The 27,224-nt window shown below is 45.3% G+C and overlaps 1 protein-coding gene across 1 annotated transcript in view; it reads right to left on the bottom strand.

Annotated features, from left to right (window-relative positions):
* The window catches only part of Usp13 (ubiquitin specific peptidase 13), a 107,827-nt gene extending 88,893 nt beyond the window's left edge, over positions 1-18,934 (bottom strand). Inside the window, exon 1 of the mRNA XM_034500171.2 lies at positions 18,656-18,934. Coding sequence (XP_034356062.1) covers positions 18,656-18,817 — 162 coding nt within the window. The 5' untranslated portion in view covers positions 18,818-18,934. The remainder of the gene's footprint in view (positions 1-18,655) is intronic.
* Between the last annotated feature and the right edge of the window lie 8,290 nt (positions 18,935-27,224).

The following is a 27,224-nucleotide window of genomic DNA, read 5'->3' as shown; positions in this document are numbered from 1 at the left end:
AAGAAAGGAAGGAAAGAAGGGAGGGAGGAAAGATGGGAAAGAGGGAGGGAGAGAGGGAAGGAAGGAGGGAGGGAAGAAGGGAGGGAAAGAGGGAAGGAAGGAGGGAGGGAAGATTGCAGCAGGTACATAGACATGCATGCAGTAAAACACCCATACATGTAAAATAATAATAGAACAAAATAAAAGAAAAACAAACTTAAGCCAACACCTATCCAGAGTCCTTAAACTAACTTCAGGTCTAATGAGGGTGGGGCAGAAAGACTGTAGTTTGAAGCCAGTGCGGGCTACAGAGTGAGAACAACAGAGGGGAGGGAGGGAGAGAAGGAGGAAGGGAGGAAAGGAGGGAATAAGGGAAGGAAGGAAAAGAGAACAACCCTTTAGCTAAAGAAAGCATTCTCTTGATCAATACATTAGAGGTGTCTTCAAATGATTTTCTTTCAGGTAAACATGTTCTCTAGCATAGTTACACTCAGTAGTAGATACACATATAGATATATGGGTAGCATATATGCATAAACATCTATAATGGTATTTGACTTATTAAATCAAGCACCATATATTGTGACCAGAAAAAAAAAAAAAAAAAAAAAAAAAAAGCAGTTCCAATTGGTCTCAATAAAATGTGACCTCAGCTAAGGAACCTGAACCTTAAGTATGTAGTGGAGGTGAGGGATGCATGGAACTTGTAATAGAGGTCGTGAAGCAGCCAGCTCTGCACCTTGATGGGCACCCAAGACATCTTAGGTTCCACATTTTCTGGAAACAAAGTGTGATTGCTATTCTTGGTTGTCCGCTTGGCTGAATCTGGAATTAACTACAATCCAGAAATGGAGGGCTCACCTGTAAGAGATTTTCTACTTGGTCTGAAGTGGGTAAATCCACTTGTAGTCCAGACCTTTGAGGTAGGAAGATGCACACCTTTGATCCAGATCTTAAGGCCGAACGACACACCTTTAATCTGGGCCATACCTTCTGCTACAAGCCTATATAAGGACACAGAAGGAAGTTTTGACCTCTTCCTGCTTGCCCTTGACTTGCTACCACATCTATCCCTTCACTGGCATTGGAACCTACTTCTTCAGGATTCCAACAGGTACAGAAGACCAGCTGAGACACCCAGCCTTGTGGGACTGAGCAGCTGCTAGAGCCTTGGAGTTTCCATTCACAGCTAGTCACTGTTGGATTAGCTGGACTGTAGCCTGTAAGTCAAAGTAATTCAAATAAATCCCATAGATAGTTGAATGGACAGACAGACAGACAAGTGGAAGATGGATGGATGGATGGATGGATGGATAGCAGACAGACAGACAGACAGACAGACAGACAGACAGAGGTTTATTCCATGAGTTCTGTAACTCTAGACAGCCCTGACTAATATACATGCCTTTGGTAACTCCCATCTCATGAGACTGCCTAACTAGAAAGGAGGAAAAAAACACACCAAAAAGCTTCTTGTGCTACAAAACATTACATAAATGTTGGTTATCTGCTGTTATAAGGTAATTATCCTACTGGTGTAGCCACTTTATAATTGGGGAAAATCAGCAGAAGGGAAGTCAAGCAGTTCTAACAGCCATGCAGACCAGGGCCAAGAAATATTCAGCAGTCAGAAAAGAAAATGTAGGCAAGTAGTGAAAGAACAGAGAAATTAGGAAATGGAAGAAGGAAACTGCTATACAATAACATTTTCCTAAAGAAAAATATACAACTGTTCTACAGTGTAGATTCCAAAGTAATAGGCTAATCCTTGGATAATCTACCAAAGCCATCTAACGGGTTTTGTTTTGTTGTTATTGTTTGTTTTATTTTCTAGGGCATTTGCTGCATTAGAAATTTAATGCACCAAGCTCTGGGTGCATCTCTAGGGCTGTGTGGCATTGAACCAAGTCCATAATCAAACAAAGCAACTCTGAACTCAGAGAGAAAGAACCAGCAAGAAAGCCTGTTATAAACACCCACAGAAGTCTGTCATCTGACACACAAGACTGGCCTCTGAAATAAGGAGTGGCTGTGGTGTCCTCGTGAAGGTATTCATAGGGACTTGTCAAGAGTTCTGCAGTTCAAGGCACACAGCAACAGAAAGCTTACCCATATTATGGGACAAACAATAGGAACTGGATGGAAATAATTTACCTTCCAGCTGACCTTACATACACATACAGTCACACACAAAAGACAGACAAACTTCCCAGAGCTCTATGATGAATTTACCTGACAAGTTCTCCCACACAGGATCAAATACTAAACAGGCAGTGTCAAAGCCCGTGCAATGCATTTCAACATGTGTATGGCGTGTACACAACCAGTACTAACTCTGTATTACCCCACGTGCTGAATGCATTTCAACATGTGTATGGTGTGTACACAGCCAGTACTAACTCTGTATTACAACCCACATGCTGTTCACGAGTACCATTGGAGGTGAGGAGACTTCTTTTCCTTTGTCTGCCATTTAAAACAATGACAGAAGATTCCCACACATAGGTCAAGGTCACAAGTCTCAAAGGCACAAGTGAGCAGCCATTTCAAATAAAAACACTCCACATTGTCAATCAACAGGTGTTCAGAGAATTCTGTTCACGAGGGCGTTTTCTTGGAGAGGAGCCTCACTGGCAGGCAGAAACGTAGAATGTGCCTGTGTGGATGACAACTCAGGAAGCTGGGGACACTTCCAGCATCTCCTGGAAAACAAGTGGTCACTACCATAATAAGCATGACACAGGGAGCCAGAGGCAGCTCGGGGCCACAGCCAGGATGGAGACTGACCCACACACTTTTACACTAGGAAGACAAAATGGACAAGGGCACAGTATCTTCTAGAACACTGACTTCAAAAATAAAAGTAAAGGAAAAACTCACTAAATCAGTTGCTTGGAATCATGAGATGAAGTAACATTGATTCATGACCCATCCTTGACATGTCAGCCATAAAAACAGACTTGAGAACACATACTGAGGGAACACATGTGTAGTGATTTTTCCCGAAAAGGAAAGGTAATCAGCAAATGTGGTTGTACCCAGCTGTAATTCCAGCCCTCAGGGGGCTAAGACCTGATGTTTGAGAGTTCAAGGCTAGCCTGGGATACATAGGAAGACCCTCCCACCAAAAAAAAAAGTAAATAACCAAACTATATGTGTGCATTATAACAGACACAACATATAACCTCTGGCATGAGACATTTTCTTCATGTGAGAGGAAGATAATGTGGACTTGTTTTCTTCACATTCTTTTATCTGTGAGAGGACTCAAATACATGTGAGCACACATGTCCAAGTACATGGACAGGTGCCTGTGCATGTGTGCACATGTGCATGTGAAGGCCAGAGATCAACTTTGGATACAGTTCTTTAGGCACAGTCTTCTTTGATAGATGAAGGGTCTCCTGTGAGCCTGAACTCACCAGCTAAGCTAGGCTGGCTGGCTATCAAGCTCCAGGAAGCTACCTGTCTTTGCTTACCCATGGCTGGGGTTATAAGTGCATACCAACACACTTGGCTTTTTTTATATAACATGAGTTCTGGGGTTCAAACTCAGGTCTTTGGTTGGGATATCTTCTCAGCCCATATGGCATTTTCTACTTGTTATTCAGGAACATAGATTTGTTCCTTAATTTAAGACGAATATAAATTGGGATTGGACAATGGTTCAGCAATTAAGAGCACTTACTGTTCTTTCAGAGGACCTGGATTTGGTTCCCAGAACCCACACTGGGTGGCCTACAACTTCATATAACTCCAACTTCAGGGGACCAAATGCCCTTTTCTGATGTCTATAGGCACCTGCATATTCTCTCTGTCTCTCTCTCTCTCTCTCTGTCTCTCTCTCTCTCTCTCTCTCTCTCACACACACACACACACACACACACACACACACACACACACACAATGATAAGAGGCCAGGCAAGTAAAGAAAGATAAGCAGCCTAACTAGATGCCAAACTGATCTTCAAAGCTCTTTAAAGAACAAAAGAGACAACAGGGATGTAGCTCAATCAGCCTAGCACTGCCTATAATCCCAGCACTTGGGAGGTAGAGGCAAGAAGATCAGCAGTTCAAAATCATCAGCCACATGAGGAGTTCAAGAGCCTGTCTCAAAAAACAGACAAATAAAAAGAAAACGGAGTGGGAAAAAGCCAGGGTGCTAAAGGAACACGAGACAGGAGGGCAGGGTAGAAGAGGAGGAGAGGCTCCAGCTCTGGAGACCCCACTAACAATAGAAAAGCTCCTTTGTTAGGATTAAAAGCCACTGGAAGTATTTAAAATGGAAAGTGCCACCATCCCATCACATTCACAAGGTCACTCTGCCATCTCCCCAGCACAAGGACTAGACTTGGGAGCCACCTGTTTACCAGGCCACTGAGGAGTCAGATACTTTTTTCCTCACCTATAAAACTGAGTACCCACTCTAGATGTTCTGAGCAACAAGGATGCTGTCACCAGCAGCAGCTGGGAAGCGTGATGGCACAGGGCACAAAGGAGAGCTACCAGGATGCTCACAGGGCCATGGGTGATGACAGCCACGGCTGACTGAGGACCCAGCCACCAGTGCTATAAAGTAAATCTAAAACCCAAATATGTAACTCGCAGGTTTAAAAAGGGAAATGGGGAAACCACCTTATTAATAATAAACCTTTTCTGGTTATCTCTTAGCTCAACTTTATTTATTATATTTTAATAATATTTTATTAATTCTTTAAGACTTTCATACAATGTATATTGACCATATTCATCCCTGTCCTCACCTCCCTAGCCACCAAATACAAAATTTTCTTCTTCATTCTCCACCCCATCCAGTCAAGTTAGGGTTGCCCAGTCTTGGGAGGCAGCATGCCCTAGAGTGTGATCACCCTACCAGGGATGATGTTATTAAAGAAAGATAACTCCTCCTCTCCTGGCAGCTATCAAACATCAAAGGCTCCTCAGCCGGTGATGAGATTCTGCCCACCTCCTCCCCTCCACCTTGGGATTTGTCTGCCTTCAGCTTTCACAGGTTTCAAGCATTCTGTGAGGTCATATGTGCAACTGCCCTGTTGTGTCCAGAAAACACCATTTCATTGAAGTTATCCACACTCTTTCTCCATCACCATGAAAATCCGGGAGGCTTGAAGGAAGAGTTGTGAGCTGTGTGTCTCATTTAGAGCTGAGCGCTCCACTGTCTCTTACGCTCTGCATGGTGACTGGCTGACGGTCTCTGTGCCATCTGCTGCAAGAAGGTTCTCTGATGAGGGCTGAGAAATGCACTGGTTTTATGGCAGTAAGTCATCAGAACTCATGTTATAGTTCATACTATGTCCATTCAATAATAATAGTATTAGGGTCTCCCTTGGGCCTAGCCTATCTCACCACAGTTCTTGGCCATGCTTATACTGTCATCTACAGATTTTATCTCATGGAGCAGGACTTAGAAACAACTGGAAAGTGGCTGGTGACTCCCAAAACGTGTGTCCCACTATTGCACTAGCGGCTGTATCTTGTCAGGCCACTCACTACTCTAACTTGCAGGGTTCAAAACTGGATAAAAGTGATGAGGACTTTTCTCTTCTGGTTGTGTGCAGCGGACCTTTTAGTACAATAAAATCTACCCATTGCGTATGAAGCTTCTAGGTCAGTACCATCTTAATTGCTCCATTTCCTATCACTCAAGTATGTAGCGTCTTAAACAACAGGGTCCTACCAGTTCAGGCGTGTAGCCAAGAGCACTGGCAACAGCCTGTAAGGTTTGGTGTTTATGGGACATCATGGGTCAAAAATTCAAAAGGAGATTTACTTGAGGTATAGTCTCTCCTCCACCCCCTGGATCCATTATAGGGTAACTCCAATAAAACACACAGACAGACACACACACAGACACACACACACACAGTCTGTTAGTGGATTTCCATGTGGCTTTTTCAGAATGGATTTAGTGTTAGCGATCCATGTTCGTATCCTTCCTCCACCCTGCCCTGCCAGCCCCACCCCACTTTAATCTTTCCTGTTCCATTACTCACCTTTAACTCTTTGTACTGCTCTGTTCTATCTCCTCTCCCTCGACATCATCCAAAAGCCCCTTACTAAATTCCTGACATCTATAGGTATTCCAAATGCACATATCTGAAAGTTCAAAGCTAACATACGGAAGTGAGAGAAAATGTGTAACATTTGCCTTTCTGAGTCTGGATGACCTCACTCAGAATAACTGTCTCCGGCCCCATCCATTGACCTGAAAATGTCATAATTTCATTTTTTCTTAACATCTTAGCTTAATTATATTGTTCTTTGTGTGTGTTCATATTTGTGTGCATGCTCTTGAATGTACACGCATGTAGAAGTCAAACATCAGCTACGTCAACTGTGGGTATTGGTCTTCAGGCTCCTCCCTCTTTATCTTCTGAGGCAGTCTTATTGTCCTGGAACTTGTCAAGTAGGCTAGGCTGGCTAGCCAGTGAGCACCCAGGAGCTACCTGTCTTCTGTGTTCCCTGCACTACATAGCCTCGCCCAACTGTGATGTGAACCTGGGATCCAAACTCGGGCACTTACCCACTGAGCTGCCTCCACAGCCCATGCCAGGTGATTTTAAAACATGGATACTGAGGCTAAGATGCAAGCCTTATTCCTTACCAATTGAACAATCTCTCGAGACTCTCATTTTATTCTTTAAAAGAGATGGGTTCAGGATGAAGCTGCCCACCCTGATTAGACTTTGTTAAATGTGAGGAGTGGGTTTCCAGGCAAGCCCATAAAAGCACATCTTGCTAGGCTGATACAAGTGTGAGCAGTACTGAATGGGGTTCCCGTAAAGAGCCAGCAAATGCTAAGACCTACGATCCTCACAGTGGGCCCAACTTCTCACAGGATCACCAAGAATATCGTGCCTGTGCTTGCCAAGCCCAAGACAAGATCCTATGAGTGCTATGTCACCTTTTACTCAGAGAGGACAGACATACACACACATACACACAGATACACACAGACACAAACACAGATACACACACACACACACACACAAGAAAAACACAGACCAAAGATCATGGGTACTGTGGTGGTTTGAATAAGAATGGCCCCATAACCTCATATATTTGAATCCTTAGGGAGTGGCACGATTTGAAAGGATTAAGAGGTGTGGCCTTATTGGAGTGGGTGTGGCCTTGTTGGGATAGGTGTGTCACTAGAGTTGGGCTTTGAGGTTTCAAAAGCTCATGCCAGGCCAAGTGTCTCTTCCTGATGCCTGTGGATCCAGATGTAGAACTCTCCACTTCTCCAGCACCATGTGCCTTGTATCCCACCATGCTTCCCGCCATGCTAATATGAACTAACCCTCTGAACCTGTAAACCAGCCCCAATTAAATGTTTTCTTTTAAAAGAATTGCCGTGTGGTGACAGCCACTAGGCAAGAATTGCCTCTTTCCATCTACAGACTAACTACTGTCCTGAAGAGGACACACATGCAGAATAGTCGACTGATTATATCTGCCCAGACAGAGTAATCAGCCCTTAATAATCCTGCATCACTAAGGTCTGTCAGATGACTCTGGGCCAGAAGGCTAAAGATTTGATGCTCGAACATTCGGTAGTATAGGGGCTTTTCAGGTGTTTAGCGGTCTCTATAAATTGGCTAAGTTTTAGAAGCTATGTTTAGTGCTTCCTATAACTTCAGTTAACTCAGTCATTCTGGATTTCTGACGGGGTTGAAGACCCATAGTCTCATAGCCAATCCTGGCTATTTACTTTGAGAGAAAAGATCTGAGTAGATGGTTTTCAGCTGACATTCATTATAAAGCCAAAAAAAAAAAAAAAAAAAAAAAAAAAAAAAAAAAAAAAAGCCAGGATCAAAAGTAAGTGTTTTAGTTAGAAGAGATGACAGAGGTTCTGGTTAGTCAACAAAATGATGGACTGGGTATTAGAACTATCTTATACCTCACTGGTACAATTAGGAATAAGTATGCTCTAACTGTATTTTGAGAGAAAAGTTTTACTTTAACAGGAAGAGTGATATGTAGGAGGAGCTAAGTGGGAAGGAGTACTGAGAGGAAGAGATGGAGTAAGGAGAGAAGATGAAGGAGAGGAGAAGCTAGGTGATGAGAGAGAGAAAGAGAGAGGGGGCATGGAGGCAGATGTTCACAGGTCTCCACCAGTCAAAGACAGTCTTTATATCTAGGTTGGGTATTGGATTACCCTTCTGATTGAGCATTACCAAACTTATAAATCCTTTGATTAACATTTTAAAAAAATTGTATAAAAGCAAAAAGGAAAGGGGGGCATGGGACAGGGGTTTTCTAGGAAGGGGAAATGGGGAAAGGGGATGGCATCTTAAATGTAAATAAAATAAACTTAAAAAAAAAACCAAAAAAAAAAAAAAAAAAAAAGAATTGCCATGGCCGTGGTGTCTCTTCACAGCAACAGAACACAGACTAAGACAGGTTTATGAAGAACATCAGGAAGCCATGTATGACAGGCAGCAGAATAACACAGGTCCTAAGCTGGGGACCCAAACCTCCCATATATGTACAGAAATGAAACCACTCCTGAGGTCACATGGTAGCTAAAAGAAGGGACTAGATTGAACCCGGGCTAGCCTGCCCCCAAGGCTCCCTAGTGTGTCTACGAAGCAGACGTCATTTTGCTGGCAGGAGCTGGGTGGGCGGCTGTCAGCAAGCACAGCAGTCTCCGCCAGAGCAAAAAAAGAGCAGCTTTCCCTTCCGGCTGTTGCATTCAAGGCAGAGGGGCAGGACAGGGACAGCCACCAGACTCCAGTGAGGGACCTGTGCCAGGCACTTTGCCAGGCTCTCCTGTAGAGAGAAGAAAGGTGTCCCCTTCGCAAATGTCAAAGGGTGACTGATTCCCTGCAAAGTGGCCACTCCTGGATGAACTCTCCCCATTTAGCCAGTTTCCAAGACCCAGTGGAAGCTGCTCAGAAGATGCCACTGAGCTACCTGAAGGTCTGGCAATCCCCTCGGTCTCTGTGCCCTCATCTGCTATGTCCAGAAATCAGATGGAGAGAGAATTCACATTTCTGAAGCTCATCATAAAGCCTCAGGCTGGAGACCTGCTATCCAATACAGTGAACCCCAAGAGGCCATGCACATAAGCTTCTTGTCCCCCTTCCTCCCACATCCCTGCTCTTCTGTTCTCTTTTCTCCTGCCTAATCTTGTTCTGGTCCCCTCAGCAGACCAACAACCCTGTTTCTAAGAACTGCTGGGAACTGACATCTACAGCCAGGTCATGCCTCCTCCACAGTCACACCCAAAGAATTAGCCAGTGAGGGGAGGACATTTGGTGTTACTAGGAGAGAGTCTGCATAATTGCAGCCAATTGCAACTGTCTTTTAAGGCATTTCTGCTTCCTAGCTAACCGTATACACAGTAGATCTACTCCACGGTGGTTTTAAGTCACCTATATTCTGCCCAGAAGAGCTGGTGATAGCCTGTTCACATGTCTAACTTCTAGAGAAAATACTACCCCAGGCTTCTGCCTGAGGGTCCCTGAGCTTGAGCCAGTCACAGAAAAGGAGATAAGGACACAATGGGCATTGTTTCCTCCAAGAAATGGGTGACAAGATTCAAGGAGCACAGAGGTGGGTCCCACCCCCTCACAAGTCTAGAGTACTCAAACTAGGCACTATCGCATCCCCAGACTCCAACCCTGGCCTCTGAGGTCCCTGATTCCTAACTTCCCAGGCTGTACAAACAGCCCACTTGTATGTCCCATCTCATCTTCTTCATGGCCACCCTTGACACACTCTATTCCCAGGACACTGGTCTGGGGTCCTCCTCCATCCATGCTCTGTGGGACTCTACTGGGTCTTTACCTGCTTCCTCAAGCTCCACCTCCATGGCCTTTGTCCTGATGAAGGGGTGTCCTCCAGTACAGAAGCAACCTTCTATTTGGACCTTTAGCTTCAGGTCTCCAACTACCCCCACTCCAGGCCTAGTCTACATTCCACTTCTAAAATGGACACCTCATCTCCAGCCTCTCTATTCCCATCTAGCCTAGTCTTGTTTTAAGACAGAGTCTTGTATAGCCCAGGCAATCCTTGAACTTGCCTACCTAGCCAAGGCTGACCTCCTGGCTTCACCTCCCTCGTGCTAAGATCACAGGCACTTGTCACTACTGCCAGCTCTCCACCAGTTCAAATCCCATCAAGATCGTCAGCCTCTAGAGCCCACAGAGTAAGGATCCAACTGCTACCGAGTCTCCCCACTGACTGGCTCTTCCAGAAGAGAATTTACTGTCTCAAATACATGAAAGGCCTCCTCCAACAAGCTACACATGTGAATCCTCCAGGAGCCCAAGCCCAGACGCACTGCTTGTCCTCAGGCCTGAAATCTTCCAGCATACATTTTTAAGTGCCACATTAAATACCCTGTACTTTGGGGGCCCTAATTGCATAACATATCAGAGCTTACATTGCATCTCTGTTATATCCTAGACGAGCCTTGAAGAAGTTCCCTAAAGTCCTTGATGTTGGGTGAGTCCGCATGGACACATTAAATTAGCATGCAGAGATCTGTCACTTTCTTCCTGCTCTTGGACCTCTGTCTCCTCCATGGACACATCTCTACCATTATGTCATCTACCCCAGTGCAGGCTGAACGGTGGGGTCTAAATGAGAAGTGACTCAAAACAAAATGGGGGTGGGATAAGGGTATCACATGGTCCAGGCTGGCCTTGAGCTCGCTATGAATCAGAGGACGACTTTGGACTCCCGATCCTCTTGTCTACATCTCTCTAGTGCTAGAATTGTAAGCTTGCACTTGCACCCGGTTTTGTGCATTTCTTGAAGTAGACCAAAGCTGTGTACATGCTGGGTAAGCACTCTACTCACTGAAGCCAAAGATTTTGATTCCTATCACTGGAAACACACACTATCCTGCGTCCCAGGCATTGGCTCAGTAGTGAGCATGCGCAGATCCATCATATTCATTCATTATTACTGTTCCTGCTCTTATTCAGTCACTGGACCTACAGATAAGGGGGCCTGCGACCAGTCATACAGTACTGAACACAGCACAGTCCTGGTGGCATCCATAGAGGCCTGGCCTCTGGTCCTCTCCTCAGGGAACGCCATGGGGTCAATTCTACAAAGCCCCAGGGACATCTAGAATCACAGTACACAAAACACCCAAGACACTATTCCCTGGCATCTTAAGGGTCAAACTTAGGACTTGAACAATAATATAGCAAAATTAAAGTACCACGTTGGTAATTTAGTAATGTTTTTCATTCCAAGATGCATGTTCAGGGTCTTAAAAATAAGCAGAGGAAAAGATTCAGGCTTAGTAAGACAGACTTCCAAATGATGTAACTTTTAGTTTTCTGTTTCTTTCCCTTTGATTATCTATTCTGGCCTTACATATTCCATGGTGTGGACAATCTGCATCCTACCTAGAACAGCAACCAAAAAAGAAAAAAAAAAAAAAGTGGCATAGAAACTAAAAATAGCTGGGCGTGGTGGCGCACGCCTTTAATCCTAGCACTTGGGAGGCAGAGGCAGGCGGATTTCTGAGTTCGAGGCCAGCCTGGTCTACAGAGTGAGTTCCAGGACAGCCCAGGGCTACACAGAGAAACCCTGTCTCAAAAAAGATAAATAAATAAATAAAGGGGAGAAAAAAAAAAGAAAGGAAGGGCCTAGCCCAGCTTGGAGGGAGGGGTCCTCAGAGTCAACACCCAAGCCAGCCTCAAAGCATGGCTGGGTCACCCAGGGGAGAGGTGACAGAGAAAGTATTCTGGCTGAAAGAGCCAAACCACAGGCAGGGGTGAGGTATGGAACTCCTAACCCTGGAAGGTGCCTGGGAGCTAACACAAGACAGGTCAGCCAGGTAAACTGAGGAGACGAGGCAAAGCCATCTGATCAGCAACCCTGCAGAGATCTGGGTAGAAAAAGAGGTATCAAACAGGCATGGAGAAAGGTTACAGAGGACAGGGAGCAAGACTGGAGGAAGAAGGTGGTTGGTTAAGAAGCTTCTGGAAGAGCCCACCAAAAGCTGATGAGGGCTTAACCTTTGGCCTGTGAGCAAGAGAGGAGGCATCTCCAGATCTGGTGATGACAGGATGGAGTGTTTGAAAAGGCAAATGGCGGCTGGGCAGTGGTGGTGCAAACCTTAAATCCCAGCACTTGGGAGGCAGAGGCAGGCGGATTTCTGAGTTCGAGGCCAGCCTGGTCTACACAGTGAGTTCCAGAACAGCCAGGGCTGCACAGAGAAACCCTGTCTCTAAAAAAAAAAAAAAAAAAAAAAAGACAGATGGCTGTTTGTCATGGCATAATTCACAGAAGCCAAAGGGAGGAGCAATCCAACAAACAAATAAACAGATGAACAAACCAAGGAAGTATCTGTTCACACATATACACACATACACATATACACACACATACATATACATACATATACACATACATACACACATACACACACATATACACACATACACTGCTGTTACATGAGTTATATGAGGTAACTAGAATAGTCAAAATTGTAGAGGCAGAAGTAGCATGGTAGAATATGAAGGGGACTAACTGGGAGAAGGAGGAGATCAGCAGGCTGGAGGGAGATAAGAAAGCAATAATGAGGTGAATATGATTGAAATTCATTATATATGCCATGAAAATGTCATAATAAACCCATTATTATATAGAATTAATATGGGCCAATGAAAGACATTTGTTAAAAAGTATGTGTCTGTATGTGTTTGCATGTGAGTTTGTGTTTATATGTGTCAGTATGTATGCATGTATGTGGTATTCATGTGTGTGGGTATGCATCCATGTGCCCATGTGTGGGGTTCATGTGGTGGGGGCAGTACGTGTGTATTGTATCCACACAGGGAGGTCAAAGGTTAGTTGTCTTCCATAATCATTCCTCTCCTTATCTTTTGAGACAAGATCTCTCTCTGAACCCGAACCTGGACAATTTAGTAGACTGGCTGACCAGCAAGTCCCAGGAATCTTCCTGTCTCCCCAGCACTGAAATGACAGACACATGCCACCAAACCCAGCCTTCTACATAAAGTCTGGGGATCCAAACTCAGGTTCTCACATTTGCATGGCATTACTGCACTGACTGTGCCATCTCCCCAGACCCTGGGATACTGCTTTTAAAACACAAAATAACTAGTCTCTCATGACATTTCTTTTTCAGAAGATCCTGGTTGGGAAGCCAAAACTCCCATTTCTAACAGTTCCAGGCAACACCTGACTCTGTAGTGGGTGTTTGGTGACACTTGGTGAACAAGTTCAGGAAGATTTACCAAACCCCTAACACCCGAAGCTTTCCCTGGTTAGCTAAGTCAGTCCTAAATACCAGGCCCTTCTCCACTAGAATTTTACAAAGACTCCTGGGGGTACAGAGAATCAGCCATGATGTCACCATCTAAGAACCTTGGGAAGTGGAAGAGAAGTTCCTTCTTCACAAAGGTCCTGCTACTGGCAGGGAGATGTGAGCTGCTGAAAGGCTCCTCCCAGCGCTGTTGCTCCTGGAAGCCTGGGAGGCTGAGGAGGACTTCCAGAGCAAATGCTGAGCTGGTAAGTGAGGGTGTGTCCTGGGAGCAGCAGGGAGAGGGGGGAGCCAGAAGATAAATAGCCTCCCCCTCTTCTGCACCTCATGTGGAAGACTGGAGGTGCATTCCACAGCTTCCCCTCCCTGAGACTTGTTACCAGCTGCAGGCTGCTTAAGCCAGGGCTTTCCTCCCTTCTTGTGGCTATCCCTTCCCCTTCTCTGAGACAGCTTGCCAACACAAGCTGCCTGTTCTGAAGCCTGCTCTTTGCAGTGACCCAAGATAAGGCCAGGGTGACCCTTAACATTCACTGTCAACTTGACAGGACCCAGAATCACCTAGGAGACAAACCTCTCCGTGGCTCTCGGTTGGGTTCAAGTCAGTGGGGAGACACTATCCTGGGCACTGGGTTCTAGGCTGAAAAACAGAAAAGCAACTAAACACCAGCATTCACTTCCCTGTTTGCTGCCTGTGGGTACAAGGTGATGTGCTTCCTCTTATTTCTGTGACCATGACTAGTCCCGCCACCTCAAAGGACTGCGCCCTCAACCGCAAACCACAACATGGGCTTTTGTTGTGGAGTCATAACAACAACAAAAGATGGCTAAGACAACAAAGAATAGACAAGCAGCTCACCCTGCAATCAGAGGAGAGTAGTGTGCCCTGAACAGAACCTCCTGCTTCATCCAAGACTTCACACCAAGTAAGTGCTTCAAAAACAAGAATTAAAGGAAGGAAATAAAGAGGAAGAGATGATACGTAAGTGCAGGTGCCTGTATACACCACAGGCTATGCAGTGTAGGTCCTCGGGGACAGCATGGAATCAGAAGTAGATGAGAAAAAGCCCTGATAAACAATCACCATGGGAAAGTGGTATTAGTCAAGGAAACGCCTGCTGCACAGCAAGAAGCCATAGACTGGCCTCACTAGACTACAAACAGAAAAGTACAAAGTACACAGCATGAAGAAACAACTCAACCTCAGAGAGAGCCATGTTGGGTGTGTGAAGGCACAGAATAGATGGGGGACCCAACACAATCCCCACCCCTTCACCTCACAAAACTTGCAACACAGTATCTGCCGTCCGGCTCCACTAGGAAGAACATTACAGGCTTCATGAGATGAACCAAGATAAGGAGAGTTGAACACACTGAGGCTGGAGACTAGACCTGGGCAAAACCAAAAAGGTAGGGGAGCAAACTTGTCTTTATCATCGGTTCTGTACTAGATGCTTGAGGGAGGGAAGGAACTGGGAAGTCCTGAGTCTCACCCTGTCCCGCTCACCGCAGCCTGCAAAGCTCCGACTGTGCCTAGGGCCTGGAGCCTCCATGATACAAAGGCTTGGACTGTCATCCTCCATCCTTGCTTTGCAGCACCAACTTTTCATTATTAGATTCAAACTGCCTAGGGGACAACTGGACAAGAGGGATTATTATTTCTTACCCGTGGTCAGGTGGCCCCGTGGACTTGATCAGAGACGTCACAGTAGAGGGAGTGTGTGGTAAAGGTGCTTCCTACCTCATGGCAGACAGTAGACGAAAGAACTAGGAAGGAGCCAGAACAAGACACCCAACAAAGACCCACCCCAATAATTCACTTCCTTTCTTAGACCTATGTCCTGACGTCTTCAGAATCTCTCAAAATAGCGAGACCGTAAGCTAGGGAATAATAGCATGGGAACCTGGAAAGGCTATTTCATAGCCAAACCATAACACATATGAAATCATGTTACCTAAAAGTAGCTTTACAAGAGCCAATTAAATGGAGGACCTGAATTCAAACCCTAAAATTTAAGACTCCTTTTCTATTTGCAAGTTGTACCCTTAGCTCAACAAGGAAGCCATGGCTCATGTGGGTGCAGCGCTCTCTCGCTTGCGCTCTCTCTCTCTCTCTCTCTCTCTCTCTCTCTCTCACACACACACACACACACACACACACACACACACACATGTTCATCAATCAAATCACTTCATTTAAAAACACAATAGATTTCTAAGCCTGGGCTGGTGGCGTAGACCTGTGACCCAGCTGTTTAGGAGACTGAGGTACAAAAGCCCAAGTTAAAGGTCAGCCCCAGGGGTCAGAATAATTTCAAGTAAGTTGTCTCAGCAACTTACTTAGTGAGTGTGTACTTCAAATTATAAAAAGATAGATATATGGGGATATAGCTCACTGGCAGAGTACTTGTCTAACATGTGTAAGGGCCTACACCAAGATCAGGTTCAATGTTAGGATATGAGGTTACCATGGACAAAGCCATGAGTTAAACCCCAGCTCCCACTACTGCGGGGTCTCTGCTGACCACAAGCAAAACAAAAAAAAAATGTATATGTATAATTTATTTTATATATACTGAATACATATTCATTATATTTTTAAGTACCTTTTCAGGGCTCTTTCTACTCCCTTCTTGGTTCTGAAGTTACATCTTATTTGCTGCTATGATTTGAGTCCATCCCCATTGCCCGGCCCCACCCTGTGCTCAGGTGGTAGTACTATTAAGAGATGGGGTGGCCAGGTGGTGGTGGCACACGCCTTTAATCGCAGCACTTGGGAGGCAGAGGCAGGTGAATTTCTGAGTTTGAGGCCAGCCTGGTCTACAGAGTGAGTTCCAGGACAGCCAGGGCTACACAGAGAAACCCTGTCTCGAAAAACAAAACAAAACACCAAAGAGATGGGGTGGTAGAACCTTTGGTGTAGTCTGCCCAGAAGAAATGGGTCACTGGGGGTTCTGTTTGCTTCTGATGTTGACCTGAGCCTTCTGCTTCCTTGAGCGGCCACACATAACTCCACCATTCCCTCCTCTCTCACATGGACTGCTCAGTGAGCCAACGTAAATCTTGCCTCTCAATGGCTGCTCCTGTGGGGATTTTATCTTAGCAGCTAGGAAACTACCACCCCCTGCCAAATCAATCTTTTTGTTTTTCAATACATTATAAGCAAACAAGAAGGAAATATTTTTGCTTTGTGCATTGGACCACGTAACCCCCCTTGCTTAGAATATCCACCTATTTTATCTTCTATCATCTTTAGCTATGAGCCTTTTCAAAACAATCTGAAAGGAGGATGTCTACCCTCACCCCCACCCCAATGTCACTGTTTCTTACCTTACCCTCAGAGCCCCACAGTTCTTATGAATGAAAGGTTTTGCTATGTTTGACACCATACAACTGTGTTTCTCACTTGTGTGAGTTGGCACTAAGTGAAGTGCTCAAGAAACACTGGATCCGCACTGAACTGCTGAAGTCCCCCAAGAAAAAAAACTTCTCATTATCAGACACCGTGCTTTAAATGCTCTGTTATAAACACTCGTCATCTTCCCTGAAATATAGATAATGAAACAGGATGATTCATAGCCTGTCAACAGAACCAGTCTCCCCCCCCCCCACACACACACACACAAGGAACATGGCAGCATGCATGAAATCATCACTTACACGGACAAGAAGCTTCTAGAGCACTGGCTGGCACACAGAAAACCAGCTCTGATCTGTGGAAACCGGTTTCAATAATCCAATTGTCCTCACACCTGCTCTCCAGTACCAGTCTACCATCAAAGCTGGTAGTCCACCATAGAGAAAGCCATTTTATGTGTCCTGATAATGTTAAGCCACCTTACAGTGTCTGTAGTCTGTCCACAGCTTAAGGCAAACGCTAGCCGTGTCCCACTCTTGGGTAATGTGTGTGTGTGTGTGTGTGTGTGTGTGTGTGTGTGTGTGTGTGCGAGTGTGTGTGTGTGTAACCTACCCCACGGGGTCCACACAACCTGAAAACAGTCTTTCCAAGAATGGTATAGGGAATGGGATATGCAACAGCCGCGCTGACGGTCGCCGCGAGTAATGTGTTCAAAATGTGCCAGCTATTAGATGTAATCATTCGTCCCACTCCACCTGGGCCTTTTTTAAAGATATGAAAAGTAAATAATTAACAGATTAGTTAGGTGTGATCCCCACATCATCTGGAATAGTATAAGAGAAAAACTAAACAGTCCCAGAGAAGATAACACCAGACCCACAATGTATGTCAAAGAAAATAAGCCTCACAAACCATCCCAAGTCAACCAACCCCCAAACTAATAAATAAATAAATAAATAAATAAATAAATAAATAAATAAATAAATGGAAACTTCTGAGATTTTGCCTCTCATTTAAGGTCGATCTTCCCAATAACTCTCTATACTCTAAGAACGAAATATGTTGGACAACCTCTGTGAAACCCGTCTCCCCCTCCAACCCATGCACTTCGTGATGCCCCAAGATCTGCTGGGTGACATATGAGATACAAAGTGGAAGGATAAAAATAGCCCGGTCCTCAAAAAGGCAGATAGCCGCCAGACAGCTGAGTCACTTTGAAGCCCATTTTGACTACTGGAGGGGGCATATTTCACCCTGCTTCTGCCTCACAGGCTTTCACACCCTCACAGCCCACCAGGTGGGAAACCTCTTGCAGCCTCCCTGCTGGAAGGCCAGGGTGCCTCTTAACTTCCCCTCCTCCTGCGGGGTCACGAATCGGGAGTGAACTTTTAATAATTCACATAGCGCACGTCAGCCCAGTGACTCACTTAGAAGGGAAAGATTTGAGTAAGGCTCTAGGGGGCCATCATATGCCAGCGGCAGACCCCTTATTTATGCTGCCCTATTGGGACCATCAGACCTGACAATGGCCAGAAAGAAATGGGATGGGAAATGGAGAGAGGCGAGCTCAGAGGCCATCAGCATTGTCCCGCAGTGGGAAACCCAGGGCAAGAAAAGGCTTCTAAGAGAGAGAGAGAGAGAGAGAGAGAGAGAGAGAGAGAGAGAGAGAGAGAGAGAGAGAGAGAGACTGTGCGTGCCGCGGACTAGGGGACTCTCCTACCACGTCCCCACCCTCTGTCACCCGCGAGAGCAGATCAGAACCCTGATCTAACTCTTGCTTGCTTTTCTAGACGGTGAGGCTGTAGGCAGAATGCTGACGACCGGGGCCCTGGCAGCCCAGACGCACGCTAGCAGAGCGAAGGGCCCAGGGGACCCAGTCTTCGACCGCCGCAGCCCGGGGACTCTCACTTGGTGCCAGGGAGCCTAAGCAAGAGGAGAAGCAGCTGGAGGAGAAAAAGTCCCGGGCCCAAAGCTCATCGGATCCCCTGCCCTGCGCGCCACCCTGTTTCCCAGGCCGGCTGCGCGACTGCGCCGTAGGTCTTCCTTACCGGGGAGTCGTAGGAGAAGGCGCACTCGTTCTTGTAGACTCGGTCCCCAGACCTGGGCACGCGGATCGTGGGCATGTGAGGCACCAGCAGCTCGCCCAGGTCCTCTGCAGCCATCTTCCCGCCGCCGCCCGGCACGCTGAACAGGGCGCCCCGGCGCTGCATGGCCGCGGAGCGCAGCGGGCCTGGGGAGGAGCGCGGCGCAGCGGGAAAGCAGGACCTGTACCGGCGGCCGCGCGGGCTGAGGATCGGCTCAAGCTGGGGAGGCTCGGCCCCTGCCCCGGCCGGCCGGCGGGCGGGAGCTGCTATTTTTAATCCAATGGCGAGTCGCCGGCCCAGCTGCAGCGTCAGGCGGGGCGAGCGCCAGCCGCAGCGCCGGGGAGGGGGATGCCGCGCGGGCGGGGACGCAGGAGTGGGAACCGGGCAGGCCCGGAGGTCCCCAAGCACGCCTCCCGACCCGCCGTGGGACCCCACCTCGGGGATGTAATCCCCAACTGCCCAGGATCAGATCCTGGGAAGCCAGCACAAAAAAAAAAAAAAAAAAGCTGTGCGCAGCGCGACCTCCCCATAGATCGGAAACGTGTGGGTGGGACTCGGGTGTCGCCTAGCTCTCAGGTTCTTGCTCCTCACTTTTTTTAAACATGGAAAACTCTCCAAGACACTAGAATCCATCGTGCCTGGAGAGGAAAGATGTATGTTTCCCTTATATATTGCAAGGGTCGGGGCTGTTGTGGGAATTCTACCCCCTGCCCCCACACACACCCCGTAAGAAAAGGATGTCGATTTTTTTTCTGGCTTTACAATGTCTTCGTATGACTCAAGGTCTCCTGTCGAACACTCGGTGGCCTGATTTGAGGATCCATGCGCAGACCTACAAAGTCCTGCCCTTGCTTGTGGATTCTTCAAAATAGAATAATGGATTCTTCAAAATAAAATAATAAGGGGGGGGTTAATAGTGTGCAAATAGAGCATGTCACGTGGTGCACACTCTCATTTCTATCATTTCCTTTAAAAAGAGTAGATAAATAACTCATGGAATGAGATAGAAACAGGTTCAGGAGCTGCTGTCTTCAAAAACAAAAAATACCCACCTATCCTACAGTGAGGTTTAATTCTATTTTTTAAAGCACAGGTATTACGTTGAGGTTTCCTAACTATAAGCATCACACTACCAGAGCATAGCTCTTCATGCTACCCAGAGGCAGCAAATCCAAGGCGTTCTGTAAGACTCTCCAGATAACACTATCCTTAAAATCCTTGTTGCTGTTACTACATTTCTCTGCCTCATATTGCTCAGAGCAAAGAATTAGACACATGTCTTGGCTTCCTCCCTGTCTAGTAGGAGTTCTGCCTGTTCACGAACTGCTTACAGAAAGAAAGTTGATTTAAAATGTTCAAAGCTTAATATCCAATCTTGAATTTAAACGAAAATCAAACCAGTGAGATTTGCTTCTCATCTGGCAGCTGATAAAAGATTTATCACATTGGTCCAGGCTTGAGAGACATTCTCATACACGTTGTTGGTGGGAACAAAAACTGCAAATCTATGAGAGGGTATTTACTTTTATTTTTGTCATTGTTGTTTAAAACAGAGTATCCGAAGCTTTGTATCCGAAGCTGATCTTGACTCCGGGTGATCCCCCAGCCTCAGTCCAAGCCATCACTCCCATTTGGTTCCCCACTGCTAGGATTTCAGGCCTGTGCATTCTGGAAGGAAATTTAGTAACACTGATGTTAATTTTATATGTATATATTGTTTTTCAAGGGGTATACTGGGTGATACTTACGCCACATTTAAACTCCATCCGGTAGGCTACTTGTTGGAGCATGGTTTATAACAGGAGACTGGGAACAAAGAAAAGATCCCTCAGTGGGCAGCAGTTACTGTAGAGTACCCCTAAAACAATGAGGTCACCCTGCACTGTCATCAGTCACAGTGCTAGATAAAAACAGAAAGTAATTCTGTGTGTGAAAGCCAGGAATGTGCATGGGGCTGGCCACCTACAGTGTCCTGATGGCTTTCCTTCCAGTCCTTGAGAGGTTCCTGTACACACCTGTGTGCATGGCTTTTGGCCCCCATGTATGGCTTTAAAAATGTGCAAGCTGTATAATTCAAGATTGTTGAAACAGAAAGCCTGCAGCCGTGGGGATTCCTTACCATCCTTTTCTTTTCTATGTTGTTCTAATAGTTTTATTTCCCTTTGCTTGTCTGATTGAACCCAAGAGCCTGCATTATTGGGAAAACAATAATTCGAACACTCTGCCTCTGTCCCCACTCCTTTTAAAACTGTATACTGAGAGGAACCTAGTTGTGTTGTCGAGACTGGCCTTGAACTTGCCACTCTCCTGCCTGTGTTCCCAGTAGCTGAGATTATTATAGCCTTGAGCCCCATACCCTACCTTCTTATTAGATACAGTGAAATTGCTCAGCAGATAAGTGTATGCTGCTTAAGCCTAAGGATTCAAGTTCAATACCCAGAACCCACATAAAGGTAGAAACAGAATTGACTCTGTAAAGTTGTCTTCTGACCTCTACATACTCAAAGTGGACACCCACATATACCCTAATAACAAGAATGAACTAAGATTGTGTTATAAAAACATCTCAGGTTTAATAGCCAGTTCAGATGTTGAAGGCCACTGCTGGATCACTGCAAGGCATACCAACCCTTCTCATAGAACAACACAGACTAAAGTGATGACCATGAACCAATAGTGTTACACACCTGAAATCCCAGCAATTGTGGGGGTTGAAGATACCATGAATTCAAGGCCAGCATTGGCAACACAGTGAATTCCAGGCCAGTCTGAGCTCCAAAGAGGATCCATTTCAAAAGAAAACAAATGACCAGAAGAGATATTTGTAGAAAACACCAAAGCCAAAGAGGCTTACTGCAGCCTGCAGCAAGGGCAACTAGTCTGGGGTCTACAACAACTTCAAGTCCCACCTATGGCCTTCCAGAGAGCTAATGGGTGTGCACCAAGAGTGCAGAGATATAAACACACATACATTTGCATATACATAAATATCGTATATGGATACAGATACATGTAAAACCTATCTGCATAGCAGAATGCCAGTGGCATGCCAGGTAACATCTCTAATCACAACAGAGGAAGTGGACATCAACTGAACATAGAGAGATAACTGAACTATGAACACCCATCTACACAAAGGGGCAAATCTTCAAATGATCATTATGAACATTACCTCAATATTTTTACAGCATCTTGGTTAACATGCGACGCTTATGCTATACCACTGAAAGTCAGTTAAATAAACATATATTTGTGATGTGACTAGAAAAACATAAAATTTAAATGGTTCTGTTTGAGAGCTGGTCATAGGATTCGTTTTCTATGTGTTTCCAACAAGGTTATATGTATTGTGCAATATAAGACATTATCAAAACAAAAGTCTGAGTAAAAGAAACTTGACTGAATTAAGAAAATGTTTTTATTGAAACATTTCAAGTCTGGACACAATGACACATGCAGATTGTCCCATCTACTTGGGGATCTGAGTAAAGAGGTTGTCTGGGTCCAAGAAGTCATGACCAGGCTGTGCAATACACTGAGCTTATCCAAGAAAGGAAGAAGGGAGGGAGGGAGGGAGGGAGGGAGGGAGGGAGGGAGGGAGGGAGGGAGGGAGGGAGGAAGGAGAAAGGAGGGAGGGAAGTGTTGGGAGCCGACTTTAGTAGAAAGCAGCTAGATCAACTTTGCAGCCATCTGGAACCATATACCCTGATGAAAGACTTGGTTGTCAAAAGCCTATATAACATCTAAAGCACACTCTGATAAATATATTGTTTATCCCACATAGCTTGTTTTGCTGTTTAGTGACTTCACCTGTATGGTGCATGTGGTAAAGTGTTTTCACCTGTGTTCTCCTGCTTGTGTATATAAATACCTCAGAATTCCCTTCAATAAACGAGACTTGATCAGACTTTCTGTCTTGTCTCCATTCTTCGTGTCTCTTCCCCTTTATCCTCTCTCTCTCTCTCTCTCTCTCTCTCTCTCTCTCTCTCTCTCTCTCTCTCGCTAGACCCTGACCCTCGGACTGGAGCGGCAGCTTGGGCCAAGACACAGTGGCCGCCAAGCGTGGAGCAGAGCAGGGCGCAACATTTTGGCCCACAAAGCCGGGCAGTACAGGCCGGGACAGTTTGGAGCCCAACGTGGGACGACACAAATGTTGTGGCCTTTACTCTACCTTAACGCTTTGCCTCAACGCTTTTGTCGCTAGGTGCTCTGATCAAGAGAGAGAGTGGGGCTCTTGGGGCAAGAAACATGAAGAATGGAGACAAGACAGGGTGTGATCAAGTCTCTTTTTTATCAAGTCTCTTTTATTGAGTCTCTCTTCTATTTTCTCAAGTCTCTCCTATTGAAGGGAATTCTGGGGTATTTATATACACAAGCAGGAGAACACAGGTGAAAACACTTTACCACGTGCACCATACAGCTGGGGTCACTAAACAGCAAAACAAGCTATGTGGGATAAACAATATATTTATCAGAGTGTGCTTCAGCTGTTATAGGCTTTTGACAACCAAGTCTTTCATCAGGGTATATGGTTCCAGATGGCTGCAAAGTTGATCTAGCTGCTTTCTACTAAAGTCGGCTCCCAACAGGGAAGGAGAAAGGAGGGAGGCAGAGAAGGAAGGAGGAGGGAGGGAGGAAGGAAGGAAGGATGAAGGAGGGAGGGAAAGAAGGAAGGATAGACATTAGAGGAAAATCTGTCTCAATTACTGCAAACTTTAAACTTAGTTTTTCAAATTCTAGATACGAACTCATAACAGGACTCTGTTTCTTTTAGGCCAGTTTCTGAACATAGATCTTAATCAATGCACAGACTGAAGGAGAAATAATGAATAAATACTTCTAACAGATCCAATGTCTCCACATTTCACACTGACTTTTGCCACATCAGGCCATTCTGCTTCTGGCAAGTTTCTTTCAAGATGTCCTGGCGGAGCCCAGCTAAGCAGGCAGCACTCTAGGGCCCTCCCCTGCCCTTCAGACTCCACCTCACCCCAGTCCTTCTGAAGACAGCAAGTGACTGTTTCCTAAGGAGAGATAAGTAGTTCCAGCCTTGGTTCAAAAGTCTCCCTTCTCATATCTATCATCTCAGTTCTTTCAAAATGTACTTGTTTCAGGAAGCCCTTTCTGACAGCTCCAACAACTCTCAGAGATCCATCATTACAAATTATAGCAGACTCAGCAGTGAAGAAAGTATACTGTTCTTGTAGGGGACCCAAGTTCATTTCCCAGCACCCACCCCAGGTTCATAACAACCTGTAATTCTAGCTCCAGAGGGGTTCAGCACTTCTGACCTCCACAAGCAACATTGTGTACACACGCAAGTGTGCAAGCATGCATGAACATGCATATAATTAAAATAATAAATCTCGGTGGTGAAGGATGCGTGCTTATCGTATGCAGAGCCCTGCGTTTGATCCTGAGCACACAACAATGAATGGCTACAGAAATTACAAGCCCTGTTGCCTGTCATCAGAAACTCTATTATGATGTGTCTGTCACTGTTGCTCGGGTTAACTTAGGTTGCATGTCTAAATCTGCAAGCTCTGTATTGGTGCAATGTTGACTGCCCAGAATGGTACCTGACAAGTGACTGACTCACCTTAGTGACACTGTAACAAATGCTCTCTGCAGTCAGCTTTGTCCATTTTTTGCTACACAAATGTTATTTCAAGAACTGACAGAGGTTGCATCAAGTTGCTCTCTGCAGTCAGTTTTGTCCATTTTTTGCTACACAAATGTTATTTCAAGAACTGACAGAGGTTGCATCAAGTGTGACATGAATATTAGTTATAATGACTAATGCCAAGAGGAAAATCAAGGAAATCTACAGTGTAAAAAGATATCATAATTATGTCAATTAACAGACTAGCTCTTGACCTCAAAGGCTCGCCTGTAATGTAAGGGATCCCAAAGAGCCACTTATTGTGAAACCTGGGGATAGTGAACCATATGATCTTCAGTCCTGTGAGAAACTTCCATGTGAAGTGCTGTTGATTAACTGCAAAACAATGTGTACCGATAAAAGAAAATCATGGTGTTTTCTTCTTGAGGCTATTCTACAAAGGCATGAAACATACATAGATTATCCAGGGGCTGGGGAGATAACTCGGTGGGTAAGAATCTTTCTATGCAGATATTAAGACTTGAGTTCAAATCCCCAGCAAAGAAAATCCCCCAAGTAAAGAAAAACAAAAAAAGAGCTGGATATGATTGCTCTTGGGTATCCACCATAACTAAATTGTCGTATTTTATTGCTGAAGATACAACACCCTTGGCTGCAGAACATAGAAAAATCAGGCTGAAAGTGACCTGGAACATAGCCTCCCCTAGCTGGCTTTCATAGGGCTGAATGTGCTATACAGGCCACTAAAGTGGGAAAAGACATCAATGGTCTTAGCCATCAGTGAAGACTGAATGCCACAATACCAAACTGACAGGTAAAACATGGTCACTGACATAAATGTGGCATGAATATTATGGGGGAAAGTAACCACTTGCTAATCAAATTTGAGGCCTGCTCCACAGGAGAGAATTCATAACTGATACTGTAAACATAGTCAAAAGCACATGCATTCTAGACAGCAGGGACCCTGTTGATGTTGTTTTGATAAATGGACATGCCGTCAAACTACCTTCTAAATATTTCTATTAGTAGTGTAGCCCTCAACCTTGGCCAAAAAAGCTTCTTTCTGCAGTAAGCAGCAGTTAATGCAGACTCATAACTAGTCAATTTGACCAGAATAAGTGACCATCGTGTGCTCGGCCCTATCAACAACAGCAAGCAAGAGGAATCAGAAAGAATGGAAGAGCCAGGTGGTAGAGAGGAGTGCTGTGGAGGACTATCCTGTGGAAATGACATAGCCATTGCACTCATGAACACACTGCAACTGTAGTTACCTGCACAAGACATATATAAGGTCAAGCCAGCAAGATCAGTCAATGTTCCAGCAGGCAACATTAAACAGACCCAGTGAGTTAGAAAACAAAAACAAACAAACAAAAAAAAGACAGTCCATCACCATTGGAAGCCAAGGCAAGAACTGAAGCAGAGTCCACAGAAGACTGCTGTTTGCTTGCTTATTCCCATGTGTTCTGTAGCTGTTTCCTCTGAGATAGAAACACTTAATCCTTAAGGGGAGTTTCTTAAGCCAGAAGGTAAACAACTCAAAATAACTTCAGGAAGTCCCTGAAATTGATCAGATTCACTCCCTTCCAAGAGTACAGTAAATGATGCTGAAACTCACTCCTGTGGGTCTTCCTGCTCTCGTGGATCATAGGCCCATAGGGTCTACAAGGACAGTGAAAGCAAAGACAATGAGGAGGTTGGGGGTTGGAAACCCTGTGAGTATGTACAGTGCATAACCATGTTGTGACCAGCTATCACGAGGCAGATCAACTTTACTTAGGGTGGATTCAAGGCTTATAAAGTTTTGGAGGACTGAGGGTAGGAACATCAGGCTAGACAAAGGTCATTGGCTGGGAGATTAGGGTACCTGGAATGCCTCATTAGCACTAGGAAGCATTTTAGGAATCTCGGGTGCTGGCTGAATAGGTTCTTATCTGAAGAAAGGAAATTGATCCTGTAATCTAATTAAGTCTATGTGACATTACCCAGGTAGAGGCAGGCATAAGTGGGGACTTAGAATTCCCAAGACAAGGTCAGAGAAGGAAAAGCCCCAGCTAATAAAGGGAGTCTCCCATATTGCATCAAGCCCAGAGGCTATCCAATCCTGGTAAACTTCAACCTTAGTTAACAGAGTTTCCCCACAACTTCCATACAAGCCAAAATGCAAAGAGATCAGACCAGCTGCTGGGAAGAAGCAGACAGCAGCCAAGCTGCCTGGAAGAGGTTTAGAACATCTGAATCACCTAATGATATTCTGCTATACTCAGAGATCAGTGTCATATCTAGCCATCATCAGAGAGGCTTCCTCCTGCAGTGGATGGAAACAGGTGCAGAAACGGACTGCCAGACATTACACAGAAAGAATCTAAACAGGATGCTCCCACCAAATCCTTCCCTTCCGAGCTCAGGGAGTCCAAAGAAGAGAAGGCAGAGAGGTGTGAGAGCCAGAGGGGATGAAGGAAACTAGAACAGGACCTTCTGAACCATATGAGCTCACAGAGATTGAAGCAGCAAGCACAGGGTATGCATGGGTCTGTTCCAGGTCCTCTGCCTGTATATATAATACGGCTTTTAACTTAGTATCTATATGGGACTCCTAAGTCTGTGAACGGATAGGTCTCTGATTCTTGTGCCTGCTCTGGGGCTCTTTTCCTTCTGCTGGGATGGCTTGTCCAGCCTCTCTGTGATGGTTTTTGCTTTATCTTATTATATTTCATTTTGTCATGTTTAGTTGTTATCTCTTAGAACCCTGTTCTTTTCTAATGAGAAACAGAAAGGGAGTGCATCTGGAGGGATGGAGATGTGGAGAGGAACTGGGACAGGAGATATTATATGAGAAAATAATATATTTTCAATAAAAGAGAAAAATGGAAGGGAAAAAAAGAACATGTGATTTACTTGGCAGGG

Source organism: Arvicanthis niloticus, chromosome 4 (genome assembly GCF_011762505.2).
Source record: "Arvicanthis niloticus isolate mArvNil1 chromosome 4, mArvNil1.pat.X, whole genome shotgun sequence".
NCBI classification, from domain to species: Eukaryota; Metazoa; Chordata; class Mammalia; order Rodentia; family Muridae; genus Arvicanthis; species Arvicanthis niloticus.
This window is presented reverse-complemented; position numbering and strand designations above follow the sequence as displayed.